Genomic DNA, 24,153 nt, shown 5'->3' with positions numbered 1-24,153 from the left:
GTTCCTATATGTACCAGTGTACATCCTCTGGTCTAGCCAGACTTGCAAGGTAGAATTCATGTCATGGTAGTGGGAGCAGGGAGGAAACATTTAGGAACTAGAGGAAAGTTGTATTTTTCATCGTTGCTACATCACACCCTGATTGGCTCATCTCCTACCTGAGACCCCTCTGCAAGGGGATCTCCAGTGGCCTACTAATGGGTTGTGGGTCTCCACTCCTCACTCCCCCCATCATTCACGATGGTAAGATTTTTTGTTCTGATGATGCCTTATACCGGATCCCTTTGACACCTCGTGATTGCATAGGCTGATGTGCTTCATTTTTCTATTTTTAAAGGTACAATTCAGTGGGACAATCAGAAGAGGAGGGTGGGAATGATAAACACAACTTGAAAAATGTAAACAATGCCACTGAACTGGACATACAGAATTATTGGGTTTTTTTCCCCCTAAGAAACGGCCCGTTTTGCCCTGTGCTATGGGTGTCTCCGAGTGAAGAGTTTGTTTTTAATGCAGTTAAATTTATTAATCTCTTAATCCATCTGCATTTGAATAATGGTTTTCTTTAAAATGCTTTCCTATATTCTCAGGTGATAGAAAAGTTCTGGAATATTTTTTTGAAGTGCAGGGTATGTAACAAAAAAATTTTCATGTATACTTGATAGTTCTGCTTCTGGGAAGATACATATCCTGAAGAACATTTATAAAATGTACCTACATCCTGGAGTATTGATTTCAGTATTCTTTAAAACAGGAAACACCATATTGTCCATCAGTGGGGATTGACTGGATTAATTCTCAATCTTACCAGAATCAGTCATTTCTTTTTATATTTTTATATTTTTTAATACTGAGAAATTAAATACATAAATACAGCATACAGCTAATATTATAAATATATAATATACCAAAGTATGTGTCATTTAAAAAATTAGCATGGCCTGATCCAAAGAAAAAATAAGCAGGAAGTAACTTCAAGTAACAGAATGCAGTTTATAATAAAATAATCCAGTGTTTCAATATGTTCAGGTGTGACACCAGCCCAGGCAGTCCTCCACGATCGAACTTATAGGTAGGTGGGAATAGGTGCTTATGCCTTCTATTTAATGAAAGAGTCAAAGCCTTTTCCATAGTTTTAAAAGGTGTGTGGAGCAAGTGAAGGTGATTGTGAGGGAGAAGCTTCAGTTGTTTCAGAGTGAGGGCAGCCCAAAACTTGGGGACTGCCAATAGAGGACAATGACTTACATCATCTCCACATGTTTGCATCCATTTGTTGAATCACTGTGGTTCATAACAAATGCAGAATGATTCAGAGGTGCTGTGTTGGTGATTCCAAAATACCACAAGTTTCAGTAACTCCTTGTAAATTCTGGAGGGGATGGGGGCGGGGTGTGTGTGTGCACAAGTAGAATTTCTAGAATATATGCAATCCTCTCCTAAAAATTGTCATTTAGTAACACTCAAAAAATCTGTTGTGTTATATGTATAGTTAACTTCTAGGCTCTTATAATTATGAACAAGTTTTTCACTAACTTGAATATCTACTGGGATGCTTGAAAGTTGTGCAGGACAGACCAATTCTGGTTTTTTTTCTTTTTTCTTTAAATCGTTTTATTAGGGGCTCATACGACTCTTATCACAATCCATACATACATCAATTGTGTAAAGCACATTTGTACATTCATTGCCCTCATCATTCTCAAAACATTTGCTCTCCACTTAAGCCCCTGGCATCAGGTCCTCATTTTTTTCCCCTCCCACACCTCCCTCATGAGCCCTTGATAATTTATAAAACATTATTTTGTCACAGACCAATTCTGTTTTATGGGAGTGTCTAGCATTAGAAAGGCTCCAGCCTCTCTTGGGTGCTGAAAATGTTTTGGAACTAAATAGAGGTGATGTGAGTGTACTAAATGCCGTCAATTGAGCACTTGAAGATGGTTAAGTTTATGTTTTGTGAACTTTCTCTTATTTACCAAAACCCACCTCATTCTGATCAGTGCCTGAAACTTTTTTAAGAGGAGCTGGAGGAATGAAAGCATGCTTGCATCAGTAAGTAACAGAAGTGAGGGAAAGGATGATTTGGAAAAAATGGTGCTTAATATTAAATATGTGATTTTCATCCTATCACAATTTTGAATGTGAAAAGCGGGGGAGCAAATGACAGTTGTTTTGTTTTTGTTTTTAACCCCTGTCAATTTCCTCCAAGTCTTCATTTAAAAACAGTGAAAAAGAACAATATTCCCAAGTGGGGAGAAAAAGGTGCCTGAAATAATGTTTCTGGAAAAAAAAAAGAAAAGAAAAGAAATAATGTTTCTGAAATATCTGAAAATTTTAGGGAGAAGAATGAGAGGTCTTGCCTCAGGCTAAGGGAAAGAAATCCCTTCATCTACTCCGCAAACCTGGACCTGGACTCCTGCCACCGCTCACAGAAAGCAATCTGCTCGATTGCTGTGACTCCAGAGAGTCAGAGTGTGGGACAATAGTGACGTGTACTCATTGCTTTAATATTTTAGAAACATAATACTGCCATTAGAACTGGAATTATTTGTTATGTTCTGTGCTAAGCATGAAGAAAGGGCAAGAGCTTTCCTGTATTGTAAAGGACACATATAAATTTTTATCATGGATTTCAGACATAAAAAATAACTAGATATAGGTACCCAAGGAGAGATACACTAGATATATACATAGAAAAAAATCATTATCTAAAAAGAATTTAAGAAAAGCCATACAATGATATACCTTATTAAATGGGTGAATGGGAAAATTTACATGGCATGTAAGTTTATAACTAATTTTTTTTCAAAATTATAACAAGATCTCATAATTAAGGTGTAAGCACCAAAAAGAAACCATCTGTAAATACTTATGTTTGCATTTTATCCTTCCTTTCTCCCTGGTTTATAAAAATTAAAATGAGAGTGGTTACTTTCATGCTCACTACCTAGATTAACAATTTTAACAGATTTGCTTTATCTTTGTGGACATGTGTGTCCGTGTTGCCCCTGACCTGAACCCTCAGGAAATAGGGTGTTGGTGTCCTGACAGCTCCAGTTAAAACTTGTTTGTACAGTCTTCTGTAGGGGCCATTCTATATAGTGTTGTTTGGAGTAACGTACTTGAGTGTAGGAAGGAACAAAATCGCCCTGAAGTGAAACAGTTTTTCTACTGTTGTTTTCTTATTGGGAATGAGCGCCCCTTGTCTCCATGAACTTGGCCACACAGCTGTTGTGTTTGCAGGTCTGCCTTCTTGCTCCCCAGGTGGGATACAGAGGAGGTTTTCTACTCCTGTAAAGAGTTACAGTCTCTCAATAAGTTGCTATGGGAAAACTAGAAAATATCTGACATTCTTCTGTATTGAAATAGAAGGTTAAGGGCACTAAGGGCAGCTTAATGTGCACTGAAAAGTGAAAGCAAAGATTTTCTGTAATTTTTGAGAAAATTCTCAAAACTATGAATTGCGCCATACCTACACATCATGAAACAGAAGCTCTGTAAAGGAGGTGAGGTGGGCAGGGGGCGGGGTGACAGTGAGGGCGGGAGTTAACAGTTTCAGAACCCCACAAGAGGTTTTGGCTGTTGAGATAATCATGTATGTTTTGAAGCTAGTGTCCTTGTTTTTCTCTGTTCTAGATGACCCCTCCGATAAGCCCCCTTGCAAAGGCTGCTCGTCCTACCTCACGGAGCCCTACATCAAGTGTGCCGAGTGTGGGCCTCCTTCCCTTCTCCTCTGCTTGCAGGTAACCAAGGAGAGGCTGTCCTCTCCTGGCCTGGCTTCTTTCTGTAGAAAGAGAGAGGTTGCTCAGGAGGGCTGTGCCTCATTAAGTCTATTTCTTCCTGTCCATCCTCCGTTGCATAATTTACCAGTGAATGTTGGGGAACAAAGCAGCCGAATAAGAGTATGTTGAATATTCCACATCTGTCCATCACCTTTATATTTAACCACTTCTTGCCAGTGGGTTTAAAGTATTAGAACCACAGGAAACCGAGCTGGAAGATTGTTCCTGTACTGTCTTATTGAAGAGCAATTATCTGGGTAGGTGACAAAGCAACAAACCATGTTGCGGTGGTTAAGATAAGACTAATTATAAATGTTACCCAATGATTTACATGAATTAACTTGTATAATCATCACTATAAACCCTATGAGGTCTTATTCCCTTTTTGTAGGTGAAGAAATGTTAGGTAACTTACATGCAAGGTAACAAAGCAAATACCATATTTTATCAGATCTAAGATGTCACTGATTATTTCATAAATTTTTAAATGGCTGATGGAAATAATTTGCTTTAGACATTGGATTGCTAAGCCTACAAGGTAACTGGTTCAAATCCACCAGCTGCTTCATGTGAGAAATATGAGGCAGTCTGCTTCTGTCAAGCATTATAGTCTAGGAAACCCTATGTAGGGTGACTGTGAATTGGATTGAATTGATGGTGCTGGTTTTTTTTGTGGATGGGGAGGGTTTTGTTTTTTGAGGTGGGGAGGGGAGAATTAGAGTTTCAATTATAAAATGAATTCTGATTGTTTTAAAATATGAAAACAAAATGTGTTTTAGAATTGCTGTGGTGCGGCAGGTGTGGAACCAGGATTCATATGTAAGCCATCGGATTCTGGGACATGTGCTAGTATCAAAGGAGGGCTGGGCCTAGAAAAACTTTTCCACATTGCCTTTTTCTTTTTGAGGGCCATTAAAAAGCTATGATCATGAATATAGGAGGGGGTCTTCAAAAGTTATGGAAAGATTCATCTTCCAATCCCATCTTTCCATGGGCTTTTTGAAGTCCTGATAGCCTCCTAGGAAAGCCTGGGGGCACAGTTGGGTTATAAAGTGCCCGCACTACCTCCTCACCTGTGAGAGACCATTTCAAACAGTTACTTGTTGGTAACTTACTTTTCCTTTCTTTTGCAGTGTTTTACTCGAGGATTTGAGTACAAGAAACATCAAAGTGATCATACTTATGAAATAATGGTAATGAAGATTTGGTGGGGGGGTTGTTGTTGTCGGTAATGAAGTTTTATGGAAGCTTTATTCCTTTTTCAGGTATTCTGAGAATATATCTTTGTTGCATTTCTCAGTATCTTTTCCCTCCTTCTTCTGAATTTGATAATCAGTACTCAGTACTTTCTTTTAGTTTTGTGGCTCTACTAAGGTGTTTAAGTCCAAAACCAATTTTATAGTATTCAAATTTCAAAATAACTTTTAAAGGATGTACTTTTTTAAATTTACTGATATGGAGAGGGATTTTTTTTTTTAAGACTTGTTGATAAACATAACAGCAACTATGTTGTTAATGTGCTTTAGCTAATAACACTTGTATACCATTCATGTGAGCAGTGGAGTTTATGTCTGGACTCCATCTCCCTGCTTTGGGAATTAGTTACCTTTTGATAGCTATAAAATGAACATACAGCAAATGAGATAATTAGTACATAAAATCACATTGATAAGACAGACTGGTTTTTAGGCCAGAATAAAATTTAGCTGTAATTTGATTGATGGATGCTGTTTTCACCGGTAAAGAAAAGAGGAGAGGCAGATGTTGGTGGTAATCTTTTAAATTCTGGCCAGGGCCAAAGTAGCCAAAGTAAATTTTTGATCTGCTTGAAGGCGTATGAGGAGGCTTCAAAAAGTTTATGGAAAGTTTAATTTTAAAATAATGGAATTTACTCATAAACTTTTGGAAGCAACCTTGTATACCTTTGTCAGCGTTCAAGGTATATTAAACACATAATTAATCAACGTGTTCACCAAGTAGTTCTGACATTTGCTCTCCCACATAGTTTTTCTTACAGGGAAGAAGGTTGGCAGGTATCTGCTTGACAATAACAACGTTGTAGAAAGAATCGCTTTGTGCTGTGTTAGTTTTATATTGCTACTACTATACCAAAATACCAAAAATTAAGTGGCTTAAAACAAGTTTCTATCTCATGGTTCTGTAGAAGTCAGGTAGTCTTGGCTGGTTTGCGCTAGTGCCTACAAGGCTGAATCAAGTTGTAAGCAGGCTCATATCTGGAGGCTCTAAGGAGAATCCAGGCCCATTCAGGTTTTGGGGGGAATTCAGTTCTGTGTGGCTGTAGAACTGAAACTTTTGTGTCCTTACTCGCTGTTGACTGGGTGCTGTTCTCATTTCTAGAGGGCGCCGCATTCCTTTCTCTATATCTAAAGCAAGCCACGGTGGGGTGACTCCATGCTTAGGCCCCTCCTCTCTCTTCTTCCAGGGATTCTCTGATTGGCTTCTCTGGCACTCTCTTCTACTTAATAAAGACTCATGATTTCATTGTGCTCGCCACCTGGGGGAGCCAGGATACTCTCCCTAGTTTAAGGCCAGCTGATTATTAACCTTAGCTTCATCTGAAGAATCCCTTTATAATAGCTAGTTAATGTATGATTGGAAAACCAGGGAGGAAAGAACCTTAAGGAAATTCTGCATACCACAGCAATTTATCGACTTCAATTTCTTAAAAATCACTTTAGACAGGGCTGATCAGTATTGCTGAATCATACCACTTTTGGTCTTAGGGAGTTTCTAGGCCTATAGTGCTAAGAGTCAGATCTTGGACCATAGTGAATTAATCAAAGAAATTCTAAGTAGTAAAATTCTTAGCAACCATCTGGCTATCCTTCCCTAAACTTTATCTAAACACCCCCTTCTTTTCATTAATATCTTCACTAAGTATGACTTAATACCATTTCCCCCCCTTTTGTTAATTGCAAAATCAGTGAAGAATTGGTGGAAATGTGGGGTTCTTATGGTCAAGGTTCATTTCACCAAGGTTATCAGATCACTAAAAAGCTGACTGACTTTTCTCTATTCCTGTAAGAATGCCTAGAACCATAGGTAAATTTACTTTTTCATTGGAAAAATAATCCTTTAAGGGACAATTTAGTTTTGCTTGGGTAAGCTGGTGAGCCATGCTCACGCACCGAAAGAAAACTAACCATAGATTCTCTTTAGCAATTCTGGACACCGTGCCTCTGCACAACACTGAAGGCGCTGTTTCACTCCCAAGTCCAATGAATTCTTCAGATGACATCGTCCTTTTCTTACACATGCAACACTCACACAAACACATTTAGAAGTCTGTGCTGTGGGAAGCTTTTGCGGGTTGGTGATCTTCCTCCCTCCTCCTCTTTGGCCTGCCTTTTTCATCGCCAGTGCTTCTTTCGGAAGAATGATGACATTTTGCCTTTCTACACATGAAGCCACTAAAAACCGGAGTTTTTGCACATGAACCCCCAGATAACTTTAAATGGATACTTTTGTCATCTCACGGTGCTGTATTTTTAGGAGTTACTCATGCTGTGGTGGGTGGTGCGTTAATCAAGACTTCTGAGTTCTATGTCTATTTTTGTCTTGTAATTCTTAGAACCTTGAATAAGTTAAGGCAGTGCCTTCTGCCACACCCTTTATATCAGTGGTTTTCAAACTTTAATGTAATGTATAAGGATCACCTGTGAGTTTGTTAAAATGTAGATTCCACTGATTCGGTAGAACTGCAGTGTGGTCCAAGAACTGAATAACATTAATTCAATTTTAGTAAAAACCTTTCTTATTCCCTTTTTGGGAATGGTGGGTAGGAGGCTAGAAAGTTTTTCTTCTTTATCTCATAATAAAGCTGATGAGGACTAATTCTATAACACTCTAAAAGACAATTGGGGGACTAGCAGGGTCTGTAACAGAAGACTAAAGGAGCCTTGGTGGCATAGTAGTTACACATTGGGCTGCTAACCCAAGGTCAGCAGTTCGAAATCACCAGCTCCTTCTTAAGAGAAAGATGAGGCTTTCTACTCCTGTAAAGAGTTACAGTCTTGGAAACCCATAGGGGCAGTTTCACCTTTTGTATTGGGCCAATGAGTTGGAATCAACGTGCTGGTATTGAGTTTGGAGTTTTTTAATAACTAGTTTGTGATATTTTTATCTATGTAGTACTTACCGCTAAGTGGTGCAAATGGTTCTACACTGGACTACTAACTGAAAGGTTAGCAGTTCAAACTCCTCAAAGGCACCTTGGAAATAAGGCTTGGCATTATGCTTCTGGAAGGCAATAGCCTTGAAGACCCTGGGAGTTCAATTCTTTCTTTCATTTTTTTTTTAAGGAGTTCATGAGTTGGTGTTACCTAGCGTGGTAGCTCATTGTGCCAACTTCCCTCCCACGATGGGTTTCCTATACCAGAGCATACAGAATCCCTAGTAATGTTTATTATCCATTTTACTCATAGAATAATATGGGATAAGTAGAGTTGTGAAATGCTTAAACCTTTCACGACCTTGTTATTATTTCATTGGTCACCCAGAAGTAAAATTAGTACAGGAAAGGCAGGATAGCTGCTTGATCATTTCCTTTTTTACCAGTTTCAAAATATAAATAGACTATCATCCTTTGAAAATTTGGAATATTTGAAGTGTTTAAATTCTTTGCAATTACTTTCCTTATTAATGCCCAAAATGTACCCGTAAATTGGCTCCTGAATCCGTTAGACATAATGACCCTTGTATTCTTTGCTTTCTGGTAAAGCAAGTTGCTCCAGAACTGGTTTTATACTTTTTCTGATGCAGACTTAGAATCAACACTTTATTTCAGGCCCCCTGTTCCTTTTGGTGGGGATGGTGTGCAGAGACTGGGAACCAGACACCGGAAGCACTCATTGCTGCTAAGTTGCCGTCTCTAGAATGGCTTCTAGACTTTTTCAGTGGATAGAGTTTGTATGAAACTGAGTAGTGCTGTCAGTTTCAATTCAACTACAGGACAATAGTTTGTTTTTTAAGTCAAACCTCTTTAATTATTAGACCTGTTATCTGTTTTTATTTCATGCCAAAATCCCACTTAACAATGTGGTAGTATAAGCATTTGTTAGCTTTGCCCCATGACACATTCATATATGAGGGGGCTTCAAAAAGTTGTGACAAAATGGAATTAAAAGTAATGGAATTTTTTCACTTGCTTTTTACAGCACCTTTCCAAATAATTTCAGAATAACTGTACTAACACTACTGAAAACAATTTACGATTTAGGGGTAGGAGGGTCAGTTCTTTTTTTCCATAAGATATATCTTATGAGGGATTCACAATATAATTCCAGTGTTTTAAAGTCATTTGGAATGGTTCCTTTCTGTGTGATTTCACCTCCAGGTTGATTCAGATTTGTTTCATTTTGCATTTGATTCTTAGGCAATGCATTTAAACATTTTTATTTTTTATAATTATGCATAATTTATGTTTTCTAAGTTAAGTCTATAACATAAGGAATACTAGAAAGATTTAGCTTCTGTTTGTGGCTTTTCCACTATTTCGTCCTTCCCCTCTAAGTAGTTTTTTTAATTTTTATTTTTAGGTATATGATCTTTTTCTTCCATTAAAGAAATATATACATGAACACATTTATATTTACTTTTCCCTCATAGCTAAATGGGAGCATGCTTATCTCTAATTATCTCATGCTTAACTCATAATTATCTCTACCTTTGTTACTAAGCTTAAAAACATACATTTCTGTATGAAATTCTTGGCACTTAGGAATGATAATATTTATTGAAGAGTCTTATAGCTAGTCCTAGAAATAGGGATAGGAATATATGTTAGTTACCCATCAATACAATGTGAATGATAGGCATTCAGAAATAAACTAATACTACTGCTGGGATTCCTATACTCCATTTCTATCTCTGTTCTTAGACAAAGCTTTCTCTCCGTAGACATCAGATTTTCCTGTTCTTGATCCCAGTTGGACGGCTCAAGAAGAAATGGCCCTCTTGGAAGCTGTCATGGACTGTGGCTTTGGAAACTGGTGAGAGCTTGACAAGGGCTGTCTTGCTGTATGGGGCTCATGAAAATAGCCACTGTTGAAGGCCCAAGGGAGGAAATTGAAAGGAATTTAGGAGCCATGGGTTTCTTTCTTACTGACCCATGATTTAAAGACATGTTCCCTTTCCCTCTGTATGTTCATTTCTATGGCTGAAATGCCTTCCAGGGTTATGGGATGCTTCATGGTCTAAGACTAGACATCTATCTGTAAAAGGCCACTCTGGATGTATTAACCCTGGGAAGGTTAGGGCTCTTTCTAAGTAACAGGGAAAGTTTAGATTCACCAAGGAGCCCTGGAGCACAGTGCTTAAGTGCTTGACTGCTAATCAGAAGGTTGGCGATTCAAACCCATCAACTGCTCTGCAGGACAAAGATGAGGCAGTCTGCTTTTATAAAGAGTTCCAGCCCTGGAAAACTTACGGGGCAGTTCTCCTCTGCCCTTCACAGTCATTATGTGTAGGAATGGGCCCCAGTGGTACTCGGTTTGGTTTGGGTTTGGTTAAACTTAGCCTACATTTTTACTTCTACCTGAATGTATACATTTTTATTGGCTATAGATGCCCTGGTCATTTGAGAGAGTGAGACTTGAGGTTCTGTTTAGTATTTTTTAATCTTTAACTTTCAAACATCTGTCAAAGTCAAAACAGGGCAAGATTGGCCAGGTCTCAAAGCTATTGCCCTAGGAGACAACACTACTTGGTATTAATAATACCAGCATTTTCATTTTTACTATTTGAGAGCACCTTCACACTAATGATTTTATTTTGTGAACTAAATAGTGGAGACATTGGTAAATATATTTTGTTTATGGACAATTTGAAGCTTAATGAGTTTAAATGGTTTTAAATGATCATATAACTTATTAGGGAAAGGCGCTTAACTAGATCCTAGATCCTGCCCATTTTGATTTCCTAATATATATGGATTTCCTTAGTTTATCAGAACATATATAATATGTTGCTTCCCTTATATCTAGGTCCTTGAAGAAAGAGACTTGAGTTCCATTCACATATTTATTCAGCATTTCTCAAACATAAAATATTGTATACTGTGGAAAGTACCAAATAAAGTAGAAGTCTTTAATCTAATTTTTAATTTTTTGCTTGGTATTCTAACACTGTAAAATGGTCTAGTCCTCCCTGCCTCCTTCCTGTCATAGCAGACCACATAAAAGACTAGTCATTGTGTCTCTACTCACTGTGAGTAAGACATGCTAAGAATACAAGCTAAAAATTAAGACATGGATCCAGTCTCAAGGAACATAATCTATTAGTGGAAACAAAATACATATGCAAATGTTTGAAATACACGATGCCTTAGGGCAAGGACAAGTGGAGTGCTGTGAAAGAAAGAAAGTGAGGTGGGGACTTGGGAGAGATTTCACATCTAGTTCACCACCATCTGGGCTAGGAGTTTGGGGTCTTAAGTATAAATTGACATGGTCACTTTCTACTTTTGTGTTCTGGAATAAGTTGCTTAACTTTTTTGGGTCCTACTGTTTCTTTCCTTGAATTGAAATAGTAATACCCACATCATGAAATTAATACTAGAATTAACTTAAATTTGTATTGTGAATGTTTCTCGTTCAGAGTCTGGCATTAGTAGAAGCTCTAGTAACAGTGGTACTCTACAAGTAGATGCTGGACAGACACACAGGCTGAACACGTGTGGGAGGGAGAGCGGGAGTATCCCATGGGAAGTATATCCACCACGTATGCATTTATGTACACATGCACATATTTATTTGACAGAAGGTATTCGTAGGTGTGTTTTTACATTTGCTGCAAATACTTCCATGAATGTGGTAGAACATATAAAGGCCAAAGTTGTGACGATGTCTTAGATATAATCAAATGCCACGAAGGAATAAGGCTGGGCCTGGGGGATCAGGACCAAGATCAATTGGCATAATAGAGTCTGGGGAAACCCAAAGTCAATTGGCATAGCATAGTTCATTAAAGACAATGTTCTGCATCTTACTTTGGTGTTTAGTGCTTAGGCTCTTAGAAATTCATGAGCTGCCAACTAAGGTATAAATGCTGGTCTCTCCCTGTCTGGAGGAGAGAAGAGTAATAAAAATGGAAAAACATGAAAACAGTTAGTCTAATGGACCATATAAACATCAGACTCTACAACTCTGAAAATGAGAAGAATTAGATGGTGTCCAGCTACTACCAATTGCTCTGACAAGGATCACATTAGAAGGTCCTGGCTAAAGTGGGAGAACAGTATGGAACTGAACTCACTCTGTAAAAGAGACCAAGAATATTGACCAGATGGAAACTCCCAAGAATGTGGTCCTTAGTCACCGTTAGGGATGGAACTAAACTTACCTCCATGTTAGACTAGTCAGCCATTTCAGTTCAAAAGGACAGTGTTTCCCCAGACACAGAGGGAGGGCTAGGAGAAGGAGGAATGGAAATAGGAAGCACTGGGAGGAAATGGGACACGTGATGACGGTACATTGAAATGGATAAGCTGAAACAAACGTATATCAATTGTTGAATGTAAAAGTCACACTCTGTTCTGTAAACCTTCACCTAAATCACTATAAAAAGTTGAAAAAAGAAATTGTTCATATGAAATGTTTTATAAACTAAAATGATATGCAAATATAAAACTATCTATATATTTATGTTCTGAAGTGATTTAAAAATCTGTAGCAATTCTTTGCTTTTGGATGAGCTTTCAGAGACGTGTACAAATTTTCTAGTGATTATTAGTGATGTAGAACTTTCTGGATATTACATCTCTGTCTTGGAGTGGCAACATTTGGAATGCCAGGTTACACTAATGCTAGGTTTACGTATGTTTCATTGTTCTGACTCCAGACATTATATGGAAAGAACACACCATGCTTTTAGCATCGTGCATAATGAAAGCACTGTGTCCTTCTTTATTTTTCCCATACTCCTTCTCTAGGCAGGATGTAGCCAATCAGATGTGTACCAAGACCAAAGAGGAATGTGAGAAACATTATATGAAGCACTTCATTAATAACCCTCTGTTTGCATCCACCTTGCTGAACCTGAAGCAAGCAGAGGAGGCAAAGACTGCTGACACAGCCATTCCATTTCACTGTAAGTGTCTCCCTGTCTGGGTGTGGGATACATAGTTCATCCAGAGGCTCTGTTTCAGTAGCAGACAGTGGTTTGATGTCTTGGAAAAGTAGAGCTTATGGAAGATAGAAAAAGTTAGCATGGCAGTTACTGAGAGTCAGGTTCATAATGTGGCAGGCATAGTTCTGTACTGATGAAGGTGCCTGGGGCTATTGCTAAGCTGTCAGTTAACTTTAATGCTTGCTTCCGCAAGATGAAATGTACAGAAAGAACCAGTCTTCTCATGCTGTTAGAAGTATGAGCCTTTTTGCAATCTCTCTGTGATCATAGATAATTAGTTACAAAACCTAACCCACTGCCATCAAAAAGATTCCATTCTAGCTATCCAGTAGGATAGAGTAGAACTGTTTCGTTGGATGTCGTAGACTTTAAATCTTTCTGGAGCAGTCTTCCACATCTTTCTCCCGTGGAATGGCTTGTGAGGTAGAACCAAAGATCTCGTGGTTAGCAGCTCAGTGCTTAGTTCACTGCACCACCAGGACTCTATTAGTTACTTGAAAGAGCTTATTATTATCAATCATCGCAGTGTTCAATACAAGAAGTAATCTATTACTATTGTTGACTTGGTTGTGGCTGTGATGATGAACTTTTTTTGCCATTTATTTATTTATTAAATATTTTTATTGGGGGTGCTAACATCTCATAACAATCCATATATTCATCCACCGTGGATAAACTTTTTTTTTCCTCCCAATTTCATGTGGCTGAGAGTCCCATGAGACTTTTCAGAAAATATAATAAAAAGCATGATAAAGTATAAATGGACATATTTTCTGAATGACTCCCAGAGCATAAGTAATGACATATGAATGTTTCCTCCTCCCTCCTGTTTTCTCATAGTTATTAGAAACAGTTTTATAACTGACTAACTTCAAGCTTCCTGCTAGCCACTGTGGGTAGCACTGTGGATATGAGTGTGTACCTTGTATCCACATCCATTAGATCCTGTGTTTCTCAGAGCAATCCAGTGAGCTAGGCAGAGAAATGTTCTCATTTTATACACAAGGTTCCAGCAGTTACATCATCTGGGCAAGATCATGTGTCTGTTCTTACTAGGTGCCATGGAGTTGTTTCCACTTATGGGAGCCCTAAATGGAACAGAACAGAATCTGCCCAGTCCTACTCCAGCCTCACAGTCTTTATGTTCAAGTCCATTGCCAATCCATCTGCCTCTATTTCACTGACCCACTGCTTCACCAAGCAATGTCCTTTTCCAGGGACTTGTGTCTCTTGATAATATAGCCAAAGTACATGAGATGAAGTCTTGCCATCCTTGATTCTAAGGAGCATTTTGACTGTATTTCTTCTAAGACAAACGTGCTTGTTCTTCAATATTTATTCCTAATACCATAATTCAAATGCATCAATTCTTGTGCTGGCTTTCTTATTCATTGTCCAACTTCCACATGCATATGAGGCGATTAAAAAAACCATGTCTTGGGTCAGATGCACCTTAGTCTTTAAAGTGACACCCTTGCTCTTCAACAAAAGAGTTATTGTGCAGCAGGTTTTCCCAATGCAATCCAGCACTTTATTTCTTGACTGCTGCTTCTGTGAGCATTGGTTAGGCCAATGCAAGATGACATCCTTGACAATTTCCATCTCTTCTCAGTTCATCATGATGTTCTCCATTGATCCAGTTGTGAGGATTTTGCTTTTCTTTACAATGAGTAATTCATACTGAAGGCTGTAGTCCTTGATCTTCATCAAGTCTTCCTTGAGTTCATCAAGCAACACTGTGCCATCTGCATATCACAGCTTGTTTATAAGCCTTTCTCTAGTCCTGATGCCAAGTTCTTTATAAAGTCCAGCTTCTTGGATTATTAGCTCAGCATACAGATTGAATAAGTATGGCATATAACCCTGACACACACTTTTCCTGATTTTAAACCACTCATATTTCCCTTGTTCAAATGACTGCTTCTTGATCCATGTACAGGTTCTGCAGGAGCACCATGAAGTATTATAGAATACCTATTCTTCCCACTTGTCTATAGTTTATGGTCCACACAGGTGAATGCCTTTGTATAGTCAGCAAAACACAAGCAAAGCAGTGCTATCCCTTGTGCCATATCTTTTTCTGAATCCGGCTTGAATTTCTGGGAGTGCCCTGTCAATGTACTGCTATAATCATTGTTGAATTATCTTCAGCAAAATTTTACTTTCATGTATAACAATGATATTGTTTGATAATTTGCATATCCTGATGGGTCACTTTTCTTTGGAATCATCAGAAATATGGATCTTCTCCAGTTGGTTGGCTAGATAGCTGTCTTCCAAGTTTCTTAGCATAGATGAGTGAGCACTTCCAGTGCTTCATCAGCTTGTTGAAAGATTTTGATGGACATGCTATCAATTCCTGGAGCCTTGAGTATTGTTAATTCTTCAATGCACCTTTGACTTCTTCCTTCAGTATCATTAATAAGTAGCTCATATGCTACTTCTTAGATGATTGAATTATAGTGACTCTTGTGTATTCCTCCCTCCATTATCTTTTGATTTCTTAGATGAAAGAATTACAGTGACTCTTGTGTATTCCTTCCATTATCTTTTGATGCCTCCTGCACCATTCGATATTTATCCATAAACTCCTTCAATATTGTAACTTGGGGCCTGATTTTTTTCTTCTCCCAGTTCTTTCAGTTTGAGGTATGTTGAATGTGTTCTTCCTTTTTTGACTCTTTGCACATTTCACTATAATATTTTCAGAGTCTCTTCTAACAGTGGGTACTAGAGCTAAAACTCAGTGTTTATGGCTTCCTAGTTGAATAAAATTTATAACTGAAATTGGTCCTAAGGGGGCAAAGCCAATGAAGAAGACAGGGTAATACTTTGTAAAATATAAAGAAAAGGTTCTCAACTTCTTTTCATGTTGCTGTCACTCTGTCATTGAGTAGATTCTGACTCAGAGACCCCATGTGATGGAATAGAACCACCTTGCAGGGTCTCTGGCTGTGATTCTATGGAAGCATATCACCAGGTCTTTCGCCTGTGGAGTTGCTGGATGGGGTCAAACGGCCAACGTTTTTGCTTGTAGCTGCCTACTTACCTATCACACCACCAGGCCTCATGCCTTTCATGTTAAGAAACTAAAAATCAGAGGAATGTCTCTATGTAGGGGGTTCCTTAAGTTTTAGTTCTTTTTTTTTAAGAAATCAGTCTGCCCTGAGACTACAGCCTGTAGTCACTCTTCAAGCCTGGAAATGAACTCACCCCTGTGACTCAACTTTCAAACAATAGACAGGCCTTAATGTGCACTAAACACCACCACCAGGGAGCTTCACTCTCCGTAGAACAACCAACCGTAGATCAAAGGGGTAGTCAGTAATTTGCCAAGAGGGAAAGCTCAGAATGCAGGAGAGAGGAAAAAAGGGTGAGTGGAAATGGTAAACCCCAGGAGGAAGCGGAAAGGGTGTATTACATTGTGGGGGTTGCTGTCAATACCACAAAACAAAATGTGCATGAATTCTTCATGGAAAACCAACTTGCTCTGTAAGCTTTCACCCAATCACAATAAAAAGTTGGGAAAATCTCTCTCCGAACAACAAGACTTCGTACTGCCCTTCTCTCTGTCATTTTTCATAGTAATATTTTAAGTGGTTAAGACAAATTCTAAATTCTTCTAGCTGCAGATGACCCTCCCCGGCCTACCTTTGACTCCCTGCTTTCTCAGGACATGGCAGGATACATGCCAGCTCGAGCAGACTTCATCGAGGTAGGAACAGCTTGTTTTGGCATGAACACAAGCTCTTTGTGATGAGGCTTTGCTCGCGCTCATAGGCACCATACCACTGAAAAGAGATTTCCACGGCAGTGTAATTTGTAGGGCCTACGTAACCACATTTTCATCTGTTTGATGGCCTTTTCTCTTTTGGAAATATTTTTATATGTGAACAATAAAAATTTTTCCAACCAAGACTATCTCACAAGTGACATTGGTGTTGGCTCCCACGTCTTCAGTTGGTAGGAATCTGCGGCCTCATCTCCTTTCATACCTGGGGGTATTGTATCAGAGGTTGGCAGACTGTCTCTACAGGGCCAGAGGGTAAATATTTTAGGTTTTGCAGCCCTTCCAATGTCTGTCGTGACCAAACTTTGCCATTATGGTGCAAAAGCAGTCATACAATATATAAACAAATGAGTGTACATGTTTTCTAATAAAACTTTATTTACCAGAACAAGTGCTGGGTTGTATTCGGCTCATGGATCATAGTTTGCTGTCCCCTGCAGTGTATCCTCATATATAAGGAAGGGTGAATGTTTATAAAAACGACATGTTCCTCATCAGGCAGTGGAATTAAACTTTGTGAATAACCTTACAAGTCTCTTGGTTTATTATTTATTCCACAGCTAGCATCCTCCTTGGAGGTATCTTGACAATTAATGTACTACAGAGAATTTTGCCAATGAATACCTATTTTATTCATGGTAGATGCCATCGCAGATCTACCCCACAGACACCACTTCCCATGAGTTGTACTCACTGAATAGGAGATGAGCAGATGTGCCCACTGAGCTACACGAGCAGTAGATCTGAATAAATGGAGGCCTCAAAGGGTAGTAAAAGATGAACCAATGCAGACACCTTTCTTATATAAGTACTTGAAAACCTGATCAAAGTTAGGTTTTCATAGAAATGAACAGACTACTTTTAATTTTTAGAACAATTTTACATGACTTATCTTTGAACTCATAACTATTCTAAGTTTTGTTTTCTTTACTGCCTCCACGTTTCTCACATTTTTCTTGTGACTTCCTATTACCTGTAGAAGTATCCTGGCCTCCTACTCCAGTCACTGTTTTTGCTTTTTATAGCTTGTCTTGTTTGTTGTTGTTGAGAACACATGCACCAAGACATGCTCTAGCCAACAGTGTTTACATGATGAAATGCTTCACTTTGTATGACCTTTCTACCTTCCATATTTCTTTTCCTAAGTTGCACTTCCCCCATTAATATAAAATCACTGTCCCTAAGGTTCCAATCTAAGCTTTAGAGTTGCTGTTTAATTGTAATTGGATCCCATATAGATAGTTTTTTAAAGAGCATAATGTTCAAGGCAGAGAGAAAAACAACCCCACTGCTATCAGTTGGCTCCGACTCATAGGGGCCCTTTAGGACAGGAGAGAATCGCCCCTGTGGTTCCCAAGGCAGTACCTCTTGAGGGGAGCAGAAGGCCACAGCTGTCCAACATTCTTTACTATTAAGCTCAGGGGATATTTTTTGGTTTAATGTTTAAAGATTATCTCAGGGTAATAGTTTCAGGAGCTCATCCAGCCTCCATCCATGGCTCCAAAAAGCCTACAGTCCATGAGAATTTGGAATTTTGGTCTGCATTCCCTGCCTTTTCACCACTCGCTGTTTGTAAACAAATATTTGCATGTGTATTTTCTGTTGGATTCCAAGTCATGAATTCTAAGTTGTTAAGTTAATGGTTTTGGGGTGGGTTTTTTTTCCCCCCACAACAGGAGTTTGACAATTACGCAGAATGGGACTTGAGAGACATTGATTTTGTTGAAGATGACTCGGACATTTTACATGGTAACATTTGTTTAATAGCAAAACATTTCTTGACATTGCAAACTATGTGGTGGATGCTGTATTGGAAACAGGGATATAAGGCTGAATTGAATGCATCTTCTGACTTCCAGGAACTCAAAACCTAATGACTGCATTGCTGAAGTTACCTGCTGCTAATTTTGACCAAATTGACAAAAATGGATTGTGATGATAAGAATGTTGATAATGGTAGTTGGAAATACCCCAGCCCTCAGACTATATGCCCTTTTGTTTGAGGTTAAATCTGAGCTAAGGTAATGGGCTAAGTAACTCTGACTACCTCTTCCTCCTCTTCGGAAGAGAATCCGGTGAAGACCTGGGAATTTTTGTGGTATCTGCTGGTAGTAAGTGTTCATTGCAATTTAGTTACTACCTCAAATTTCCCATTGACAGGTAACAGAGTAGCACTTTTTCAAAAGATTTTAGACCTCGATTGGAAATTTCCTCTTTATTAGAACTACTCAATTTATAACGTCTGAATTTTCCTTATAGATTAGCCCGCTAAGGATTTCTTTTTTAACATTTTATTAGGGGCTCATACAACTGTTATCCCAATCCATACACACATCAATTGTGTAAAGTGCATTTGTACATCGTTTCTCAAAACATTTTCTCTCCATTTAAACCCCCGACATTAGGTCCTCATTTTTCCCCTCCCTCCCCGCTCCCCCCTCCCTCATGAGCCCTTGATAGTTTATAAATGGGTATTTTGTCATATCTTGCCCTGTCCGACGTCTCCCTTCATCCACTTTTCGGTTGTCTGTCCCCCAGGGAGGAGGTCACACACAGTTCCATGTAATCGGTTCCCTCTTTCCTACCCATTCTCCCTTTACCCTCCCTGTTTTGCCACTCACACCACTGGTCCTATAGGGTTCATCCGTCCTGGATTCCCTGTATTTTCAGTTCCTATCTGTACCAGTGTACCTCCTCTGGTCTAGGCAGTCTTGCAAGATAGAATTCGAGTCATGGTAGTGGGAGCGGGGAGGAAACCTTTAGGAACTAGAGGAAAGTTGTATTTCTCATCATTGTTCCATCGCACCCTGACTGGCTCATCTCCTCCCCGAGACCCCTCTGCAAGGGGATCTCCAGTGGCCTACTAATGTAGCCCGCTAAGGATTTATGTCAACTCTTTTGCTATAATTTGAGTAGTAAATACTACAGGGTCTTAAAAGTGGGTGGTTAGACTTTTATTGAGTCTCCGTTTTCCCCTCTACCCATTTTGAATGAACTGCATATATAAAATAATACTCAGTCCTCCCTGTGATTTCAGTCCTGAATTGAACATGATGCAATAAATAATACTCTCTTGGATCCTGTATTCCCCAAACAGCATCTTCATTGTTTCTCTTAAATCTACATCCCAGACAGTGAACAACAACAAAAAACACTCACTGCCATCAAGTCGATTCCAACTCATAGCGACCCATGGAGCAGAATAGAACTGTCCCTTTGGGTTTTCGAAGGTATAAATCTTTACAGGAACAGAAAGTCTCATCTTTCTCCCTCAGAGATGCTGGTAGTTCTGAAATGCTGACCTTGGGGTTAGCAGCCCAGTGTGTAGCCCACACCACCACCAGGGCTCCTCTCAGACAGGCAAGGCAAGTAAAAATCTGAGTTGCTTTATAAATCAGTTTTCATTTTGTCTTAACTGGTACTTTGTCACCAGAAAGGAAACAATTCTGAGCTCTGTAAATGTGCTGCTGAGTTATCTGCTACACAAGATCTAGGCCCAAGAGAGTCCTCATAAAATTTTTTTCTTCTAAATTTTTCTTTATAACTTTCTGATCACTTTTTTGTTGTTGATGCAAAATTCCATTCTTCTTCTCTCCCACATAACTTGTATGGAAAGTGAGAGCGATGCAGAGTAAACAAAAAGAGGAAAGCTTAAAAGCAAACTACAAAAAAAAATAAATAAAAAGCAAACTACTTGGGCATTCACTAGATCCATTGTATTTGCTCAGTTTTCCACGTCGGTCTCTTCAGCCTCCATGGCTCATGTTATTGCCTTTTCTCACTTCCTAGAGATTGCCAATCAGCATTTCTCTGCATAACCCCAGCTTCAGTTAAAATTATATCATCTCCTGGCTTGTATCTTTTATATTCAAAACACTCGCCTTCCACATATAAAATGGACAGCTTCATCAATAACATCCTTATAGGTACTATGCAAAAATACTAAGCTTAAAAAAAAAAAACTAAACTTTTGAAAATCAAAATCTTTAGTGTTGATAATGGCTTAACTGTGCCAGGGTCTTGCCGACTTATTTCTCTGTGTACTAATTATATCTTGACATTAATAAGACAATTGTTGTAGTAATTAGTCTTTAATTCCACTCTCCACTCTTTGCAACAGCAGTATTTGCCATTTATTCTGGTGCATACTATCCTTTTGCTAAGTGAGTATGAACAAAAGGAATAATCAGAAAGCAGCAGCCAATTAGAAGTCTTTTCCAGTTGGCATTTCAGATAGCTAGCACATTTTTAGCCATTTGTGCCTTTTCATTTTCTTCCTGTAGTTCTGCAATCTTATAAATGACCTGTTTTTCATTTGCACTAGAATGACAGTATTGGTTATGAATCCTTATACACAAGTAGCTATAATAGAAAGTAAATAATAAGCCCACCTTCTTTCTCCCCATAAGCTGTCTAGGTAGGTGCTTTTATAAAGATGGTAGCATTTTAAAAAGACTTGACCAAAGGGATGCTGTCCTAATGGCTCCTGAGTCTATCACTCCACCGATACAGCATGACTGGCTGACTGTAGGGGCATGCTGCTTCCTATCAGGCTATCCCAGAACACTCAGTTCACTCAGCTAGAAGCTGACACAGCTCAGGAAGAAATGAGAAGGAGCTCTCTATGTACACCGGGGAAAGAAGCAGCAGGGATTTTATGGAAATGAGGACACTGATTCTACCTGAGACATGCTTCTGAGTCACCTGTGATCTTGGACACATTCTTGGAATCGTGCTCACTGTTCCTTTGTGTCCCTTGCCATTAAAGAAGGGGTGACACCAATTAGTCAGAGTGTGAATGTCTCCAATGATGGATGATACGTAATTCTGATTGGTGCCATTACCATTCCATTACACCATTATGCTCAGTGTGACTGAGCATTAACAACATTCTTTTTATATTCTCTCACAGATAACTAGTTGAAGGAAGACAACTGATTGGCTGGGTTTTGTTTTCAATCACAAGGCATCAGGAAGATATACTGAGGCCATCAAGTCCTTTCCTCATCCAAACAAAGATTTTTGCTCTGATTTGTAGAACTTGTATAATAACATTAGTTTGGATGATCCTGTATAAAGGTTCTGACGGGGAGTGGGGGGTGGGGTTCTGACAAACAATAGAGAGACAATTAATTACATTCTGACCCTTCCAGAGGTTTTCAAAATGAGCCAAAAAAGGACACTAAATAAAACCATATCTGGGAACAAAATAAGGACATTCAGGAATCTAAGTGACACCTGCTCATGTTGAGAAAACAGAAATGACTGATTCAAAGGAAAAGAGAGATGCTTCTCTCCTTCCAAAAGAGATCCTGTGGAACTCTGCTGTCCCATAGGCTGACCTGGGATCTCAGTGCTGATGGTTAGTGTAGGTCCCCTCTGGCTGACATCTCTTTCCCTGTCTCCCTCATCAGGGAAAATGTCTGCTAGTTGGTTTTATGGACTCCTCTTTCCTGAAGTTTTCAGTGGCCTGAAACCCTGAGTAGGCCATCGTTTAGACATTGCTGTCCCACAACTTGGGTAGGCAAGAGGCCCTGAGAACCCCTCCCTGTGTGTTGGTAGGTGCGTTCACTGCACACAGAGTAGTTCACGCTCCTTCTACCTGGACAGCGAAGAGCCCCTGCCCTCCACCGTCATTTTCAGCTAGTTCTTCTTTGACCCTTACATTGGCTTTTTCATCTTTTCATAGTTGGTAAAGCAGAGGCCCAGCTTGGGGTCTGTATGCACTCACCTACTGGTCAGGTCTTCTCCTTTACAATGATGGGTTACATTATGCCTAGATCATTTTAGGAAAACATGAGAATTTTAGAAAATAGAAAAGTGATTATTATTTATAGTAATACTACTGAGCATTAACAACTTTCCCTTTATCTTCTCTCACAGCTACTTGGAGGAGGCATACTGGTGGATGTATAATATTAATAAGAAATTATAAATACTAGACAATACTTACAGGAGGAGCCCTGGTAGCATAGTGGTTATGGGTTGGGCAGCTAGCCATAAGGTCATCAGTTCGAAACCACCAGTTTCTCTATGGGAGAAAAATGAGGCTTTTTAGTTCCTTAAAGAGTTACAATCTCAGAAACCCACAAGGCTAGTACTACCTTGTCCTTTAGGGTCGCTATGAGTTGGAATTGACGTGATGGCGGTGAGTAAATACTTAGCAGCACTTACAGTATGCCAGTATCTTTTGGAGCATCTTATTCCATTGACCTGGAACTCATTCTATCCTCACAAAGCCCTGTGAGGTGGGTATCCTCGTTTTACAGAAGAAGAAGTTGAAGTGTAGAAAGGCCAAGGCACTTGGCTGACGTCATACAGCCCACAAGTGGCACAGTCATCTCCAGAGTGTGCTGTTCATCCCACACTATACTTACTGCCTTGATAACTTAGACTTCTATTGTTGTTGTTGCTATTTTTGTGAGGCTTCATGAATTTTGTCCCCTAGAGCCTCACCACATTCCTGAAAAGTAGGAATAGACATATCTGCCCATGTTTGCATTTGGGAAATGCACAAAGAAGTTGAGTAACTTGCTTGGGGCATCCATGTTGGTGACTTTCACCATAGGTGTCAGGTTTAAACCCTGAGCATCTTGGTCAGAAGCTCAGTGGAGAAGGCCTTTAAAACAGCTTTGCTTCTGGGGAATAGCTGAGCCACTGGTTGTTGCTTGCTTGGTTGCAGTAGAGGTTTTGACTGGCTGCTCAGCAGTCAAGGCCTCTGAGTTGGTTTTCTTGCCAAGCAAGCACAAGTGCCTTCTGTCAGGAAAACAGAAACATGTTGCCAGCTATTTTGAATAATGGTAGAAATACATTGCAGTGGGAAGGAGCTGCCTCTGACTTCTGCCCACTTCTTGAAATATTTTAAGGACGGCCTTTTGGGAATTTTCTTATCAGTTCCCAGTGTAATTATAGGAGACTATTCTTTCCCCAAAAGCTGAGGTATGGGGGACCTTTTAGGTCCTGGGTGGGTTTTTTGTATCTAATGATCTCTGGTTCTATTTTCTAGCTTGTATTGGAGTCTCCAGTCACTTTAAGTAGAATATGAACGAACAATTTTCTGCCTTCTCATTTCCATTTTGCCTGCTGTGCTGTGGTCCTCCCCGGGTTATTCATGCACTTGGCTCTTGTAATCAGTTGCTTGAGAAGAGACAGCTTCAACTATGAATTTTTCTCTGGGAGAATTCCAGTTCTCTTCCAAGTTGCTTCTATATGTCTCTCTTTTCCCCTTGATAAAACAGTATCAGTATTTATAGACTTTTTCCCCCTAACACAGTCTCTTGAGTTTTTTCTTTTTTTTATAAAAATCTCAGGAAAAGGCAAAACACTAAGGGGGTGCAACAGAACAGCAAGGAAATGGAGCGGCGAGGTCCCCAGGGAATGCTGAAGGTGGACTTTGGGGCCAGGGCGTGGTGCCCCAACAGACTGGGCTGGAAA

General features: G+C 39.3%; 1 protein-coding gene across 3 annotated transcripts in view; it reads left to right on the top strand.

Annotated features, from left to right (window-relative positions):
* The window catches only part of TADA2A (transcriptional adaptor 2A), a 62,345-nt gene that overhangs the window by 14,507 nt on the left and 23,685 nt on the right, over window positions 1-24,153 (top strand). For 2 of the 3 annotated variants that reach the window (XM_045299370.1, XM_045299369.1), the window contains 7 exons: window positions 3,637-3,743; window positions 4,562-4,601; window positions 4,916-4,975; window positions 9,702-9,793; window positions 12,733-12,890; window positions 16,556-16,644; window positions 18,396-18,468. In XM_045299370.1, the coding sequence (XP_045155305.1) occupies window positions 3,637-3,743; window positions 4,562-4,601; window positions 4,916-4,975; window positions 9,702-9,793; window positions 12,733-12,890; window positions 16,556-16,644; window positions 18,396-18,468 (619 nt within the window). The remainder of the gene's footprint in view (window positions 1-3,636; window positions 3,744-4,561; window positions 4,602-4,915; window positions 4,976-9,701; window positions 9,794-12,732; window positions 12,891-16,555; window positions 16,645-18,395; window positions 18,469-24,153) is intronic. The other variant, XM_045299371.1, reaches the window with a different exon arrangement.

This window comes from Echinops telfairi, unplaced genomic scaffold (genome assembly GCF_000313985.2).
Source record: "Echinops telfairi isolate 266 unplaced genomic scaffold, ASM31398v2 ScPeMD7_7458;HRSCAF=8496, whole genome shotgun sequence".
Classification (NCBI taxonomy): Eukaryota; Metazoa; Chordata; class Mammalia; order Afrosoricida; family Tenrecidae; genus Echinops; species Echinops telfairi.
The sequence above is the reverse complement of the archived record's forward strand: the minus strand, read 5'-3'. Positions and strand labels throughout refer to the sequence as shown.